Source organism: Battus philenor, unplaced genomic scaffold (assembly GCF_028537555.1).
Source record: "Battus philenor isolate CCGP_79_NKW_IND1 unplaced genomic scaffold, ilBatPhil1.0.hap1 SCAF_2, whole genome shotgun sequence".
NCBI classification, from domain to species: domain Eukaryota; kingdom Metazoa; phylum Arthropoda; class Insecta; order Lepidoptera; family Papilionidae; genus Battus; species Battus philenor.
The window spans coordinates 14,434,233-14,449,013 of NW_027181682.1; the positions used below are offsets into that span (position 1 = coordinate 14,434,233).

The following is a 14,781-nucleotide window of genomic DNA, read 5'->3' on the forward strand; positions in this document are numbered from 1 at the left end:
TGCTATAGATTCACGCCTTTAAAGCTTGTACATTTATAATCAATCACCCAGTATTGTAGATATAGGACATAAATCCCCTGCTTTAAATTAACCCAATTTACTACGAGAATTTCTTGATTATTATGTTTTTTATCATTGAAGGGTGTAAGGGTGTTCATTGTAATATCTAACAACTCGCTCCAGCACTCCGCGATAAATCGTTGGGCAAGGCGTTTCTAAATAATTCAACGTGACGATGCATGCCAAAACTCTACTATCACATACAAGTAAATCACGCCATAAATCACGTATGCCTAGTACAGATAAATAGATGCAATACATCTTTTGGATTTTTAACACATAACACCAATGTCACCAATGAATTTCCAGTCAATGTTTACCTGTTCCGCTGAGCAGTCGTAATGTTTTGTAATACATGAATAGAAAGAGACTACTAAAATTATGGTTCTTTCCTGTCTTCTTAACTTCCTACTTGATCGAAAGTAATTTACTGCGAAAAAGCGCAGGCCATAAACCTCGTTTTATCATATACTAGGCCTTCCGAAGCAAGGTATTTTTACAGCTTCCGACCACCGTAGCCATAAGCGTTAGGAAAACCAATTATTAATATCAATGGATAACCAATTAATACTTTACCGATTCGACTCACTAATAACTTTGTATTAAAAGTTTGTAATGTAATTAAGTTTATACTTATAAAATAAAACTTGACCTTTTCTATGTGCCCTCCTTGGATGTGGAACGATTCCAGCTTAACACAAAAAGGTGACCTGGATTTGAGTTACCTTAAAGTTTAAGAAAACTCATTATATACCGTTTAAATATAGAAAGCCAAGAGAGTTTTTTTTATTTTTAAATGTTTCGTATTCATTTTCGCTTATATAAATAACATTTCAATTGAAGATTACTGTATATAGTATATAGGGTCAATAGTAATAGACGTAAAAGCTTTAAAAGTATGAATATATGTATAGCTATCAAAAACATCTATAGTTTCAGAAATATGCAATAATGTTATGATAATACAGTACGAAAGTGTTTACAAATTTCAGGTTACTAAATTTTAAAAATACTTATTAAATGTCTGTCACTACAGACTGTACTGCCAGAATTTATTGGACATTAGCATTCCAATAGAAATATACAAATTTCAGAGAAAGCACCATATACAGAGTGATTGAAAATATGTGTAAAATCTTCAAAGCTTTTTGCTGACAAATAAGCTATACATTCACTTGTTTATAGCTCTTACGTTTAAAACCATTCATCCTTGTACATTTTTAATATGAACATAATTACTAACTAAAGGTTTAATGTTAATAATAATGAACATTTATTACTAAAGTTTCACCATGAAAGGTATCGTAGAAGAATTAATAAAATGTAATATAAAGCTAAAAGTTAAGAGCAGTATCCCTAATGCAACCTCTTTTAATAAATGAGGATTGTAAATCTATCGGTTATATCATAAAATTTTTGAAAACCTTCAAAATAAATATAAGCAGTTTGATAATATAAATTTAGAACACTGTCGTACATAGTAATAATAAAATCTAAACCGGCGTAGAAGCGTGTTTAAATTCATTATGGAACATGATGTGGTATGTTTTACTGCCGGGTAACTTAACATGTTATAACGTATGACAAATTGTAACATACGATTTTTTTAAGTTAAATCTTATAAAAGTGTTTTAATCTACATCTCGCATCAACAATCTACATTTAACAGTAGCTGCTACGAAACGGTAGTAGGGTCTACGATTAATCTCACGTACATTAGACACCAACGAAATCAGCCATAAAATCGCAATTTGTTAGAACATCTTCGACGTATAAGTGAACGTCGTTGACCCACTTCAACGACCCGTCTCGAAGGCCCAAAGAAAAGCGAAGGAAATTGCACTGGAACTACCTCGTCAATATTTTATAGTTTCACCTGACCCCATTACACCGGTCAGGAGGTCATTACCGTTAAAATATCTCGGTACATCTGACTCTTAAATTTATGTTTGATATTTCTACATCTAAAAACTATAATAATTTTAGGTTTTTATGTATAGAGGACGTCTATGTCCAGCAGTTATCATTCTCTTCTTCTTCTTCCTTCCCTTTTCCCTTTATTTAGGGTCGGGTCTCCTCATCAATTTGCGCCAGGCCACTCTATCCTGGGTTGTCCCTGCATCAAGTTGAAGGGTTTCCAGTTACTTTCTGATATTAGACCACCACGTAGCTTTTGGATGCCCTCTCCCTCTTGGGACTTCTGGGAGGCTTAAGGCAGTTTTTGTCCAGCAGTTCTCATTCTACGACCGCTAAATAAAACCTAACTTATTTCTGGGTACTTGTAATTATCTTGTAATAAATTCATTAAAACAAAACTTATGATAAGATACTACTATACTGCGAAGGATTTATAAGCGATTGTAGAGGTCCTAGACTTTAACTTAGTTCAGCGAAGTTGATCTATATTCGCAACCGGTGATAATACAATAAGAGAATCTAATATCTAGTTAAACATCTGTAGTAAAACCACTATTAGTAGACGCACAATTAGTTCAAGCACCAATATAGTTTAGTTGATGTTAGATAATTTAGGAAAAATGAGCCGTTGCTCTAATTACTGGAAATACCAGATCAGAAATACGATGAGAATTAATCGCTCTACTTCAGTATTAAGGAAATTGTTAGGGTGACCACTAAAAGCTGACAGATGCGGCTTGGTTAGGCACCCCAGTAGGTAGACCGTCGACATATATAAAACCGCGGGAAGTCTTTGAATGCGGGCAACTCTAAACCGGTCATCGTGGCGACCTTTAGGTAAGGTATGCCTTGTAGTGGGCGTCTATATGCTGAAAAGCAGAAGACCACAAAGAAAACCCCGTCTGAGTTTTTGTAGGTACTTCTGAGATCTTAACTCGTTTGGAATCCTCGTACATTTTAATTTAAAGGATGCCATTATAGGGGAATTCAATCAGATTCTTGTTTCTATCAAATTAGACTCTATTGACATTCTTCTTACGATGTAGACATTTGGTCCCTGTATATAGATTCGGAAGGATGACATTGCCTTTCAAAATAAACAAAGAAACACGGTTTAATAATCTGGCTGCCGCAGCATTAATAAGCATAGCAAACTTAATTAGAAGTAGTCTCGACATTTTTCATAATTTACTCAGGCCTCCAATAAAAAATAATTAACATAAATTGATATAATAAATAAAAGAGCTTATAATGTATAAGATAAAGCAAGATCTGAAAAGTATGGTAAGTGATGAAGTAAACAGAAAGCTGTTAGAACAAAAATAAATTGGTGCTTAAACAAACTTAATAAATATATCAATTGGATATCAAACAAATTTAGGATTTCAAACCTTAATAACAAATATTTGAATTACACATTAGAAAATGTAAATAGAGAAAGATTATCCCAATCCTGTTAAAACAATTCAGATCAACTTGAATTACTATTTACTATTAATCAATAAATAACAAAGGCATGTAGTTATCTAGTGATATAAAATTAACAACACAACAAATTCATTATAGTGATTGTCAGAATAATAGGAAGTCTAAATTTGTCGCATGACTCACCTAAACCCACGTTCGTTAAATTACAATAACTAATTATTCAAAATATGTAGTAATTATTTCTTAACGTCAGATATTCATGTAACCTTGGTCTTTAATTAACAAAATCCATAATCAATTCAATAATAATATACAATAGTAAATGAAATAACAAATAACAATTCTTCCCTTAATATTATATAGAATCAAAAAATATACCTACGTCTTTCGATGATTTATTGGATAAAAATTTATTAAACGAATCCACAGCACGATATCGACCACAATCCGAACAATTCATATTTATTTAAAACTTTAAACAACTTGAATTTGATTACAACACATGAAAATATATACATATACGTAATTGTTAGAAAATATACATAAAACATTACAGTATCGATCTTCACTCACTTCGATTAAATACGTGGGTATAGACTGTTTCTGCTTCGTTCATTTCACACTCATAATGAATAAGACAGTGGGTAAATAAAGAAATTTTTACTAAGTAATAACTTCGCATGAGTCATTTTAAAATATCGGTTAAATATATATAAATGAAAATTACTTTCTGTCATTGAAAAGTATATTATAGTAGTTTTTAAAGTTTATCCTTTTATAAGGAATGTCAAATAGGAGAGTTAAATTTTAATCTAAATTCTATAAAATTGTGCTCTTTTGTCTGCTTTTCATGATCACAAGTGATCTTTATATATCATACAAAGTAGAAAATAAAATTAGTAAAATTGCTGTTAATATAATAATATATAATAACAAACTAATATTTACAACGAATTTTGAAAAATTCTATAATGATCGATTTATTTTAAGACCAAAACATAAAAAAATTATTAATATATATTATAAATTTTTATTTGTTTTAGCTGATAAATGACGCCGTGAATTAATGATTTCAATATGATGTCTAAATTACTAACTGTTGGACTAAATAAGAATAGAAGAATTTCGGTGTTTTTTTTACAATTTTTATTATATTATGCTTGAGAATGAATAAGTAAAAACGTAAAAAAAAATTTCCGTTTTCTCATCAACTAACTACCGGCCGCTATTTGCAAGTCGTCAGTCCACCTGGAAGCTGGAAAGCGAATACGGGACTAAGAAGCGTACGCACCCTTCTTGTTCCCGTATACGCTATAGTCCGCTCCAAAATTTTAAGTTCCCCATCTGATGTTGCCCTCTCGACAGATATGATCAACTCTATAAGAATATCAACAACTGTAGTTCTTCATTTTCAATTTGATCCCGTGGGTCAATTCCACCGGAACCGGATGTTTCACAATGCTTCAGGAAATCGAATGTTCTCATTGCAAAGCTGTTTTATTAGAAAGAAAATTTTCTGTGGTACAAAACGAATATATCATAATAAAAACAAAAGTAAGAAATAGTCAGTTTTAAATTATCATTAACATTTCAGTAAGGTTAGTCACCAAAATTGGTAATCTGCCTTCCCCATAATTTACAAATAAGACCTGTTGTCTAGTGCTTTCCGATAACCTGAAAGAGGTCGTTTGGACACCTTGTGCTAGCGCAAGAGTAGCGGACAACCTCTACTTTAAAACACCTTTAGGCTGAAGCCTCCATTTTAATTACCCAGGCTATATCAGATACTTTCGTTCATCTGTGGATCTTCCCAATCCTGTTTGCAACTTTTAAAAAACCCGGACACGGTCCTCTTCATGGCTGGTTAAGCGACTGTGAGTTTGTCAAAGAGGCTCGAAATGTGGACAGTTGTTATTTCATTTAAATACGTAACATGACTTTAATTGTTGTAAAAGGGTATTATACTATTCATATACCTTAATATAAAAGACATACAATTTATTTTATATATCATAACAATCGTTAAGATTCCTAAAAATAAATTATGTTTTTTACTATTAATTATTTCTTCTATATTAAATTTTTAATGTTAATACGTTATCTGTAGAAATAATGTTTTCGGTGTTTATGGTAAAAATAATTTTAAAAAAGGATACGCATATTTAAACGTAACTACGTAACTAATATCCCCGCCTTTCATACGAAGATTAAATAATTATCCTATATCTACGAAAACAGAGATTAAATTCGCGTGAGTTTCATTAATTGCAAAATTTTCATTTGATATCAGTTATTGTTTCGGCGTAGCAGTAAACGTGACTCTCGGATATAATTAAAAGGCCGTACAACATTGATATCAAACATTTGACCGGACCGGAATTCAAATAATAACTTAGTATATTGAACAAGAATATACAACTTATTTTTAACATAAACTAATTTGACCACAAACGAGTATTTTCGAATAATTAAATACAAAATACAAACCCATCTACGTAATAAGAATCGTAAAATTTTAACAGTAACAGTAAACATCAAGTGAAAGGCAGTAAATAAATTAACTTTTCTTTGAAATTCGCCGACGATAAGCAGATTTGGCGCCTCTGACAAATGACATGGCCATTAGATAATTTAAAAAGTCACTCATTTATCACCAATTAGCATAAACGCGATTCACTTTCATCTCCTTATATGTATCCGCCGGACATTACATTGAAATGTAATAAATCGGCTATTAAATTTTCACGGCAATTTATATAATTAAGACATAGACTGACATAAGTGTCATTCTTTACTGATTCTAATGTTACAAATTAAAAAAAAAACATGCAGATCGGCCACCTAATGAGCAATACTTGTAGAATCCACTTAAAACGGAGTATTACAGGGAGTACGAAACGCCACTTCTTCGTCTTCAACACGAGACAAGGTATCTTATCAACCCTATAAACTTTAGCTTCTATCTCAATTTCAAATACAACATTGTTTATGTAGTGTATAAACAACGTCATCTTGTACTAAATTCTCTAAGATTACCCAAACAGTTCAGGTTTGCTATACGTGCTGATGGAGTATGTCCAGAGTAGGATCTACTTAAAAAGGTATGTAAGATGATATATCAATACTCAAAGTGACTACCCAAGAAGCAAATATCTAAAATTAAATTTTCATTAAAACTAGATTTAGTTGAATTTATTTTATGAAGAACTGAAGATATAAAACGGACACAAAACTGCGATTCATTTGTTAATTAATTATAATAATTCTTGTCAACGAACAGAGGTAACGTGGTTACTTTGTGACTAATTCCTTATTTAACAAAAGAAATTGTTTAAAAATAAATGGTAAACAAATCTAAAACAATGAAAGATGTTTAAAAAATGCAGTATAAGGGAAGAATACAGTTGTGTTATTTTAATGTTTCAAAACAATTTATACATATAAAAATTAATCACATTTGCCTAGGTTTAAAGACATGAAACTAAAGAACGACTGTTTAAATTTCCTTGAACTTTTTTATAATTGACCATAACATTACTAGAAGGTTCTTGTATGAAAAAAATGGAAAATCGCGAAAAAGTTTGAAAAATTTCATAGAATGTAATTACTGTTGAAGCCTTTTCACAGTCCACTGTTAATATTCTTGCATTGGGTGTAAAAATAAATAATTCAGCCACATATTTTTCTTCGTCTTTTAACTATAAAAATATTGCATTGAATTTCGTTTAAAAAGCATGATTTTCACTATCATAAGGTCTAACAAACTAGTTTTTTATTTTTATGGTATCCCAGAATTGCCTAAAATAACTTACGAAATAGATTTAAAGTTACCAACTTTCACTTACACACTTTGAAATTGTTCGGATAAGGTAATGTTCTCCACTTTAATTTTTAAGATTATTTTAATTTCAGATTAATCGGCATTTCGACATTGTCTAGGTAATGGGAATTCGTTCTATGCGGACACCGCGAGACCGGTAACGTGAGGATCTATGGGGGAGACCAATGCCCTATTGAGCTTCTATCTGCAGAAAATAAAAAGTTGACGAGCAGTTTAGTTTAATAGTCGGAAGTAAGTTTATAAAACATTTATTATTACCTACTAGAACTAGATCCTTTCGGTACCACTATCTACAACAACCAAATATAGAAATGTCTTTCAGGTAAAATAAAATAAAAACAAAATAAAAAGGTAATTATTTTTTTTATATACCACCCTTAAGTTATATACAATATACATTGCATATGTATTGTATACTTTACCATGGATGCACAGACCGTGGCCCGCCGGTCGAATACTGGTGGCCCGCCGACAAGAAAAATAATACTCTCGTACATTTGAAAAATATTGAATTCTATTCCAGAATAAAACCAAATAAAATAATTACCTATACTTCTGGCGGCCGGCCTGCCATCAGTTCATGATTTACCCGAGTGGCCCCTAGTCTTAATAAGTCTGTGCAATCATACTTTATACTATACATACCAAGAATCCTTAATCAAACGCACACCACTAACACACTCCAAACACACTAAACCATACATACTCTGTGCACAACGTTAATATAGTACACTATCCTCTGTTAAGTTTTTTTTACTTCTTTTATGTTTACTCTCATAAGTTTTTGAATTGATAATGACCTTAACTTCGTTATTAGCTCAGTTTATTAATGTTTATATTTTGTTATGTACGAACTTGTCAGTGAAGGAAATTGGAATAAATAAATAATACATGCACAAGTAACATTAATGATACGCTTTACACTTATACAAAGACGGCCACCTAGGATTTTTAAACACAAAACTTTTTAAAATATTGTATTAAGCTACCGACTAAGCAAGTACTTTAATAACAGAGTAAAAATTTTTGGAAGGTAACTAAAGATTGTAGCGGTATGAAATAAATTAATTAAAACTATTGTGTTATTAATATCCGAAATGATAATAAACATTAATAAAAACGTTTATATTACCTTCTTGTTGTTACAAATGTTGAGTTTCAACATTATAAAAAATTAAAAAAAAATACAAATTTAAAACTGAACTTTTTAATAAAAGGTAATAATGAATAAACCACATTTTAATCATACGTATTCAAATATATTTACAAATAATATTCTTTCACTAGTGTCAATAACGCTTATTTTTCCTCAACACCAACATTTGAATAAAGAATGACTAATAAAAAAAATATAAATGTAGATAATTCTCTTACATCTATTATAACGAGATAAATGCAACATTTAAAAACAAACACGACACCCACAATTAGGGAGCCATTTAAAAGTGTCCTATTGCGCAAGTTACCGGCCGCTAAGAATAAATTACACTGCATTAAGCTATGAATGAAATGCATGGAAACGCACACCACTGATCTACTATCGTAAAATTATAATACACGTAATAATATAGATTCACTTAACGAGTCCATAAGGGGTCCATAAAGCCCGGAGCGGTCGACGGAGCCTAATCGCTGATGCGAGTGAAAGTACGCGTCACCGTGCCCCGGCAATGTGACGCAATACGACGTCATACTGAATTCATTTAGGGCGGGTTTACATAAGTGTTGACTGTTTAACATTTTTAGAAGGTGATTTATCTTGTCATAAAACTACATGAGGCGCCCTTTAAACTACGTTACTTTTCATTAAAAAAAACGTGTAACCTTATTGGAGACAGTTGAAATTTTTATTATCTTATATGTCACAGATTTATTTTACTACAGTATTTTCGTTATAGCAACATTAATAATAATTAAATATTAGCGCATTAGTCCACCAAAAGTCAGTGTAAATAGCATCGCAATGCTCAAAATATTAAACAGATGTAAAGATATAAGCATGCATGTCATAATTACTTCAAAGTCTTTGTCGTTAATGAAATAAAGTCACACATGTTTTTTAATTAGATTAAAATTTTTTATCCTACACACAACGTAATAGTGGAGTCGTTGGATGAATATAAATCAGTGGAATGTGTAAAGATAACTTATCTTGGATCAATACGGTTGGAAAAACCGTGATTGTAAAATATAATTCAAATTACAATAAAAAAGTCATCAGTGGCATTATAACACGACAATGCAACGACATAAGTAAATACATAATATTTTTCTAAATTATTATATTGGTAAAACAAAACTCTTTTCTTAAAGACAGTAACCGTAGCCTGAATAAAGAGGTCGTATTTCCATTACATACAAAACAATTGAAGAACTAATATTCCTTTGGTAAAGTGTCCGACGTTTTCTCACATTAACAGTCAACTAAAAAAAGTTTTTCACTTAATTCACACTGACTACTTATCGTATGGCGATCTATAAGGAGTTTTACGATTATAAGCCCTATTCAACAATCTACACTAAAGTTGGTTAAGTTTATAACTCTAAAACAAACCTTCAGAACATTGATAACCTGTTTAAGACCCAGAAAGAAGTAGTTGGAAGGTGTATAGGAGTATCGGGAGGAAGACATCTTGACGAAGAACGGCAAAGGATAGAGAGAGAGGGAAGATAATCTTGGATAGAGGAAGTAAGTCAAAGATCCCACCAATCGGAGGCCACCGTGATTATTAGGGATGTTTACTATGGTGGTATATTTGATAGTCTTTGTAGTGGTATTTGTTGACCTGCTACGATGTTTTACCTCTATGACATCCTTGAGCATAAAGCGGGTACAGTGACGCCGCCGCCTCGGCGCCGGCTCGGCATCCCTCTCGATGCCCTCGTCGTCGGTGTCGGCGCGCCCGCACTCCGACGTCTCCGAGCCCTCCGACAAACCGCACTCCTCCTCCTCATCTGAAACAATTGACCTTCGATTCAATCGACATGCATGATTGATCAGCTCTGATGTCCATAACATCTGCTGGACATAATCTCACTCATAGATTTAAAAAAAAGACTAGTTTAGTAGCGGCTTGCATCTTTCTTATAATCTATTACTACTACTTAATACTAGGTGGCGCTCATGGCGGGGAAAATCGGGGCTGAATTTTCAACTGGTGGTATATTGTGCCCGCCCATAATAATTCCTAAATAAAAGTTTAAATTCTAAAATTCCCTTCATTTACTAATTCATTTATTTATGTTACATTTTACTTTAGATCATTTATGATTATCACTTGTGTACATCTTGCGAAGATTGGCAGAAGAACCCAATTTCTAATCGATCGCAATTTGATATTATGACACGCAGTGGACACTGCTGCCGATCTTCTAGAAACTTGTCTGTGAGCATTGGCAAACCTGTATAATTAATGCACAAAGTGTGAATTATATAAGTTTGTATTCCGTGAATCCAACCCACGCCCTACAATTGCAACTTACTTCTTTCAACTTTAAAGGAGGGATCCGAACAATTCCTGGTCTACGATTATCCCACAACTTACTTATTTATTTTTTATGTTGCCTTCACTGAACATTAAATTTAACAGTTAGAACAATTCGTTTCCTAGTTATATAATGACTTTAAATCGTTTTACACTGTACTAGATTTTTACTAAATTTCGTTTAATCATTTTATGTATGCTAAGCCATAAAATTCGAAAATAGTTGGGATTATATATTATTGTTTCACATCAGACACGAATATTTCGGTAACATGTATTTAGACAACTTCTTGTAAGAGAAATCTACTAATTTATATGAAGGTAACCTACAAAGTCTTACAACCCTATGTATGCCAATGTACATAGTTTCATTTCATCACACAGTCCGCTAGAGAATTGGTGAAAAGAAATCTGGTGAAATTGCAACGCACCATATCGCAACACAGCTACAGATCAACCGTTGACCTTGAAGGCCATATATGGACCAATTCATATTGCAAAGCGCTTCGATCACGATCCGTCACACTTATTGACACTGCTTTAATATGGTAACCATGATAAAAAAAACATCAAGGACAAAATAAAAAAAAATGTAAGACAGCCATTGTTGTGCAATCCTTAATATGAGATCTAAAGATATGTCTTCTCGTAAAGAAAAGTGAAGCAAAAGCTATGACAATACATAGATAAAACTATAATAATTGTGGTATAAAAATAGCGATGTACATAATATGAACACTAGAAATAATGACAAACTTTTTTTCGTTGTTAACCATTCTCTGGGTTCTGTAAAATTAAAAATGCTTTGTAGATATATGCATTACCGACGAATTCCCGGGTAATACATTTAAATTATCGTGTTACCAATTTAACTAACAAAAACCAATAAGTCCTTTTACACCATTATAGATATACAAGTTTATTCCTTACAGTTGTAAAAGCTTTAAGTGGGTAAATGTATATATCATTGGTCAGGAAAAGCTCTGAAAGTTGCTATCCTATATACACCTATTTCCAACCTGTACGAAGTTATCATTCGGAATTATGTTACATAAATATATTTTTTCTATTGTATTATCACAGGTCAATAACTTCTCGCAGTAAAAATTCTACGGCGGCAGATAGTAAACAATAAATAATTTTCGTAGTTTCAGCCCAAAGACGCCCACTTGCCTTTCAGGCTCCCCCAAAGACATCTCTCGCTTTTTCTTACAACTATCTCTCCATTATTTATTATTTTTGAAACCATTGATTTTTGGAAAATTCTCTGTCAATTAACATATGTAAACACCCATATATTAATTGACAGAAAATGAGTTTTACATTCCCATATAAATATTTTATAGCGTTAACAAATCAACCAGTATAGTACGTTCTTTACATTTTGAATTAATCTAAATTACAAAATCAAACGTATGGCCACCCTATTACTGCGTATAGAATATTGACAAGATATCGGTTGCGCAAGCGCACATGTACACGATTTATCAATCGGGGGCGTTAGCTTCATACTTGACATTGGTCACGGATTGCCACCTCGATTGCCGTATCGTATATTCAATCTATGCTCTTATTACGAAGACTGCTCCAAAAATTAAAAAAAAAAGCTTATAGAAATGTTACACAAAAACATGTCTATTAGTTATTTTGATTTAGCCACAGACAAGGTGAACCTTGTTAACGTCGCCGGAACTTTGGACATTTCCAACCGATCTTATTGGAAATGTGTGGTCTATATCCAGCAGTGGCAGTTGGAATGACGATGGTCATGACGAGACACACACAGATATGACTAGAGCATTCCCCTAATAATGATAGAGTCTTCCCATAACAGTGTTCTGCACATAATCCGGTAAAATAGCGCTGCTACCTCGCAAGCCCTCGGAGTTAAGCTGCTTTAAAAGAGGTCGTGGGTTAGGCGCCCTCTGGGCCCTGCCATCGCAAACCATAGGAACCTGCAAATGCTATTTATGCAGTAGTGACAATCTTTTAACATCATGAATTTTCAAATCAATACATCCTTATTAATTTTTGTGAATAGTAATAGTATGACGTATGATTTAATACTGAAATCATAAACTTTATTTTTAATTAATTTACTTGTGTTACAGTATCAATAGAAATGATGTTACTAATTATTGTTTAGATTTACATAAACTATAATACATGTGCGAGCTAAAGCCTTTATAGTGTTTTAAACAGAATGAAGTAAGCTTTGTCGGTATCACTTAAAATATTTTAAATATCACAAAAAAAAACTTCCTATAAATTATAGTTACGGTAAATCTTCTCTTTGTATAAGCCTACCAATAACCCTTACAAACATTAGTCTACCGTTATCAATTAATTTTTAAAAATAAGGTTGTTACAAAAAATGTGTTTACCCTATAAATCGTTGTGGGGTAAACACATATTTTTAGCTTTTAACAATTAAGCTATTTTACAACTTAATTGCGCCGTTATATAAAATAATTGTAAATATTTTATCTGTCTACAAAATTATAGAATGAAACATATTAATCTCATCGCATTATCCATGTCAAATGACGTGTTCTTATAATGATAAATAAAGAAAATTAATTAACTCCCTGATATCTGTACGAAGGTATTTACGGTAAGATATGTGAAATTTTTTAAAATTAAAATCATAATAAATAATTTTATAAAGGAAGACTTATTTTCAACACTGGACGTCCTATCGTTGAAATATTTGCACACGAATTGCAGACAATATTAAGGATAATTTATGTTATTTTGACTCATATTAATTGTGTTTATTTCGTCCGCAGACTCGAAACGCATATAGCGTGTGAGAGCACAATAAATTCATAACGTTGCCAAAGAATTCGATACATAACGTGACTCTGATTTTGATTTATAGCTCAGACAATATCTGTAGACACAAATAACTGCCTTATGCTACATATAACCATATTGTTAATGGAATTTACATATACTTTGGATTTGTGAAAGTAGGACACATATGGTGTTTATCCTAAATTTTGTTTTCTAAACAAAGTTTGAAGGCTCTCGCGGGAATTTCAGCTGAGACCACTGAATACTACTTTATTAGAGGTTTAGGCAAATATTCTATGCCAATTAATTTTTTTACTTTATTTTGGCATATGGCGCATAGTGCAGAACAGTTGGCTGCTAGAGCCTTAAGGTCTTCGAGTAGAACGCGGTCCGTCAAGTGTAGTCGTTGTAAGACGTTCATCCAAATAGTAGAAGATCAACCTGGTTATGAATGTCGGTAGACAATCTATGCAAGCCGCTTCCAAAAGGTCCTATTGGAAAATTTTTGATAAGACCTTTGTCCTAGCAGTGGACATCCTTTGGCTGAAATGATGCTGATGACCGAATAATAAAAGAAAACTAGGGGCTTCCTCGACAGCATCAGCTCGAGGTATTACATTATTTACTTCATCAGATTGAGAGGCAAGGCCGTTTAGGCGAAAGCTAAGCCTTTTTACCCGCATAATGAAGGTATTTGGTACTTGGTAAGTCTTAGATGTGGTTCTGATGAAAAATCATCACTATTGACTTTTAAAGTTAGCTTGGAATTACAGAGGGTACTTCTAGAATATACAAGAATATCTGTAATACGTATAATTCACATTATTAATTAAAGTCTAGTATAAAAATTAAATGTTATGTAATATCAAATTTTCCTACAAATTTATTTGATTAGTCGACTGTGTCTCTCTCCGTATGAATTCGATACTAACATATAATTATCACTTCAAACATGTGAATTAACATCGTTCAATATAAAGCCGAAAGAAATAAAGTCATTAGTTACATAGTTATAATATATACATGTATTAATAACAAATGTATGCTAATTAATGAAAGCCATTTATCAGCGTAAACGAAGGCGTGTATTTAACGAGAAAATTTTAACGGTTGTAATAAATTAAAACTTTACTTCCTCAATAGTTAGATTACATTTATTTATTTATTACGTAAATATATAAATAATCCAACATGCAACACAAGTTCAAGCCTAAGTTTTTCATGCTGGCCCAGATTTTCAATAGCATCCCAACA

The 14,781-nt window shown here is 32.2% G+C and overlaps 1 protein-coding gene across 2 annotated transcripts in view; it reads right to left on the minus strand.

Annotated features, from left to right (window-relative positions):
• spir (spire type actin nucleation factor) overlaps positions 1-14,781 on the minus strand; it is a 220,097-nt gene that overhangs the window by 64,463 nt on the left and 140,853 nt on the right. For both annotated transcript variants that reach the window (XM_068765506.1, XM_068765505.1), the window contains exon 4: positions 10,050-10,201. In XM_068765506.1, the coding sequence (XP_068621607.1) occupies positions 10,050-10,201 (152 nt within the window). The remainder of the gene's footprint in view (positions 1-10,049; positions 10,202-14,781) is intronic.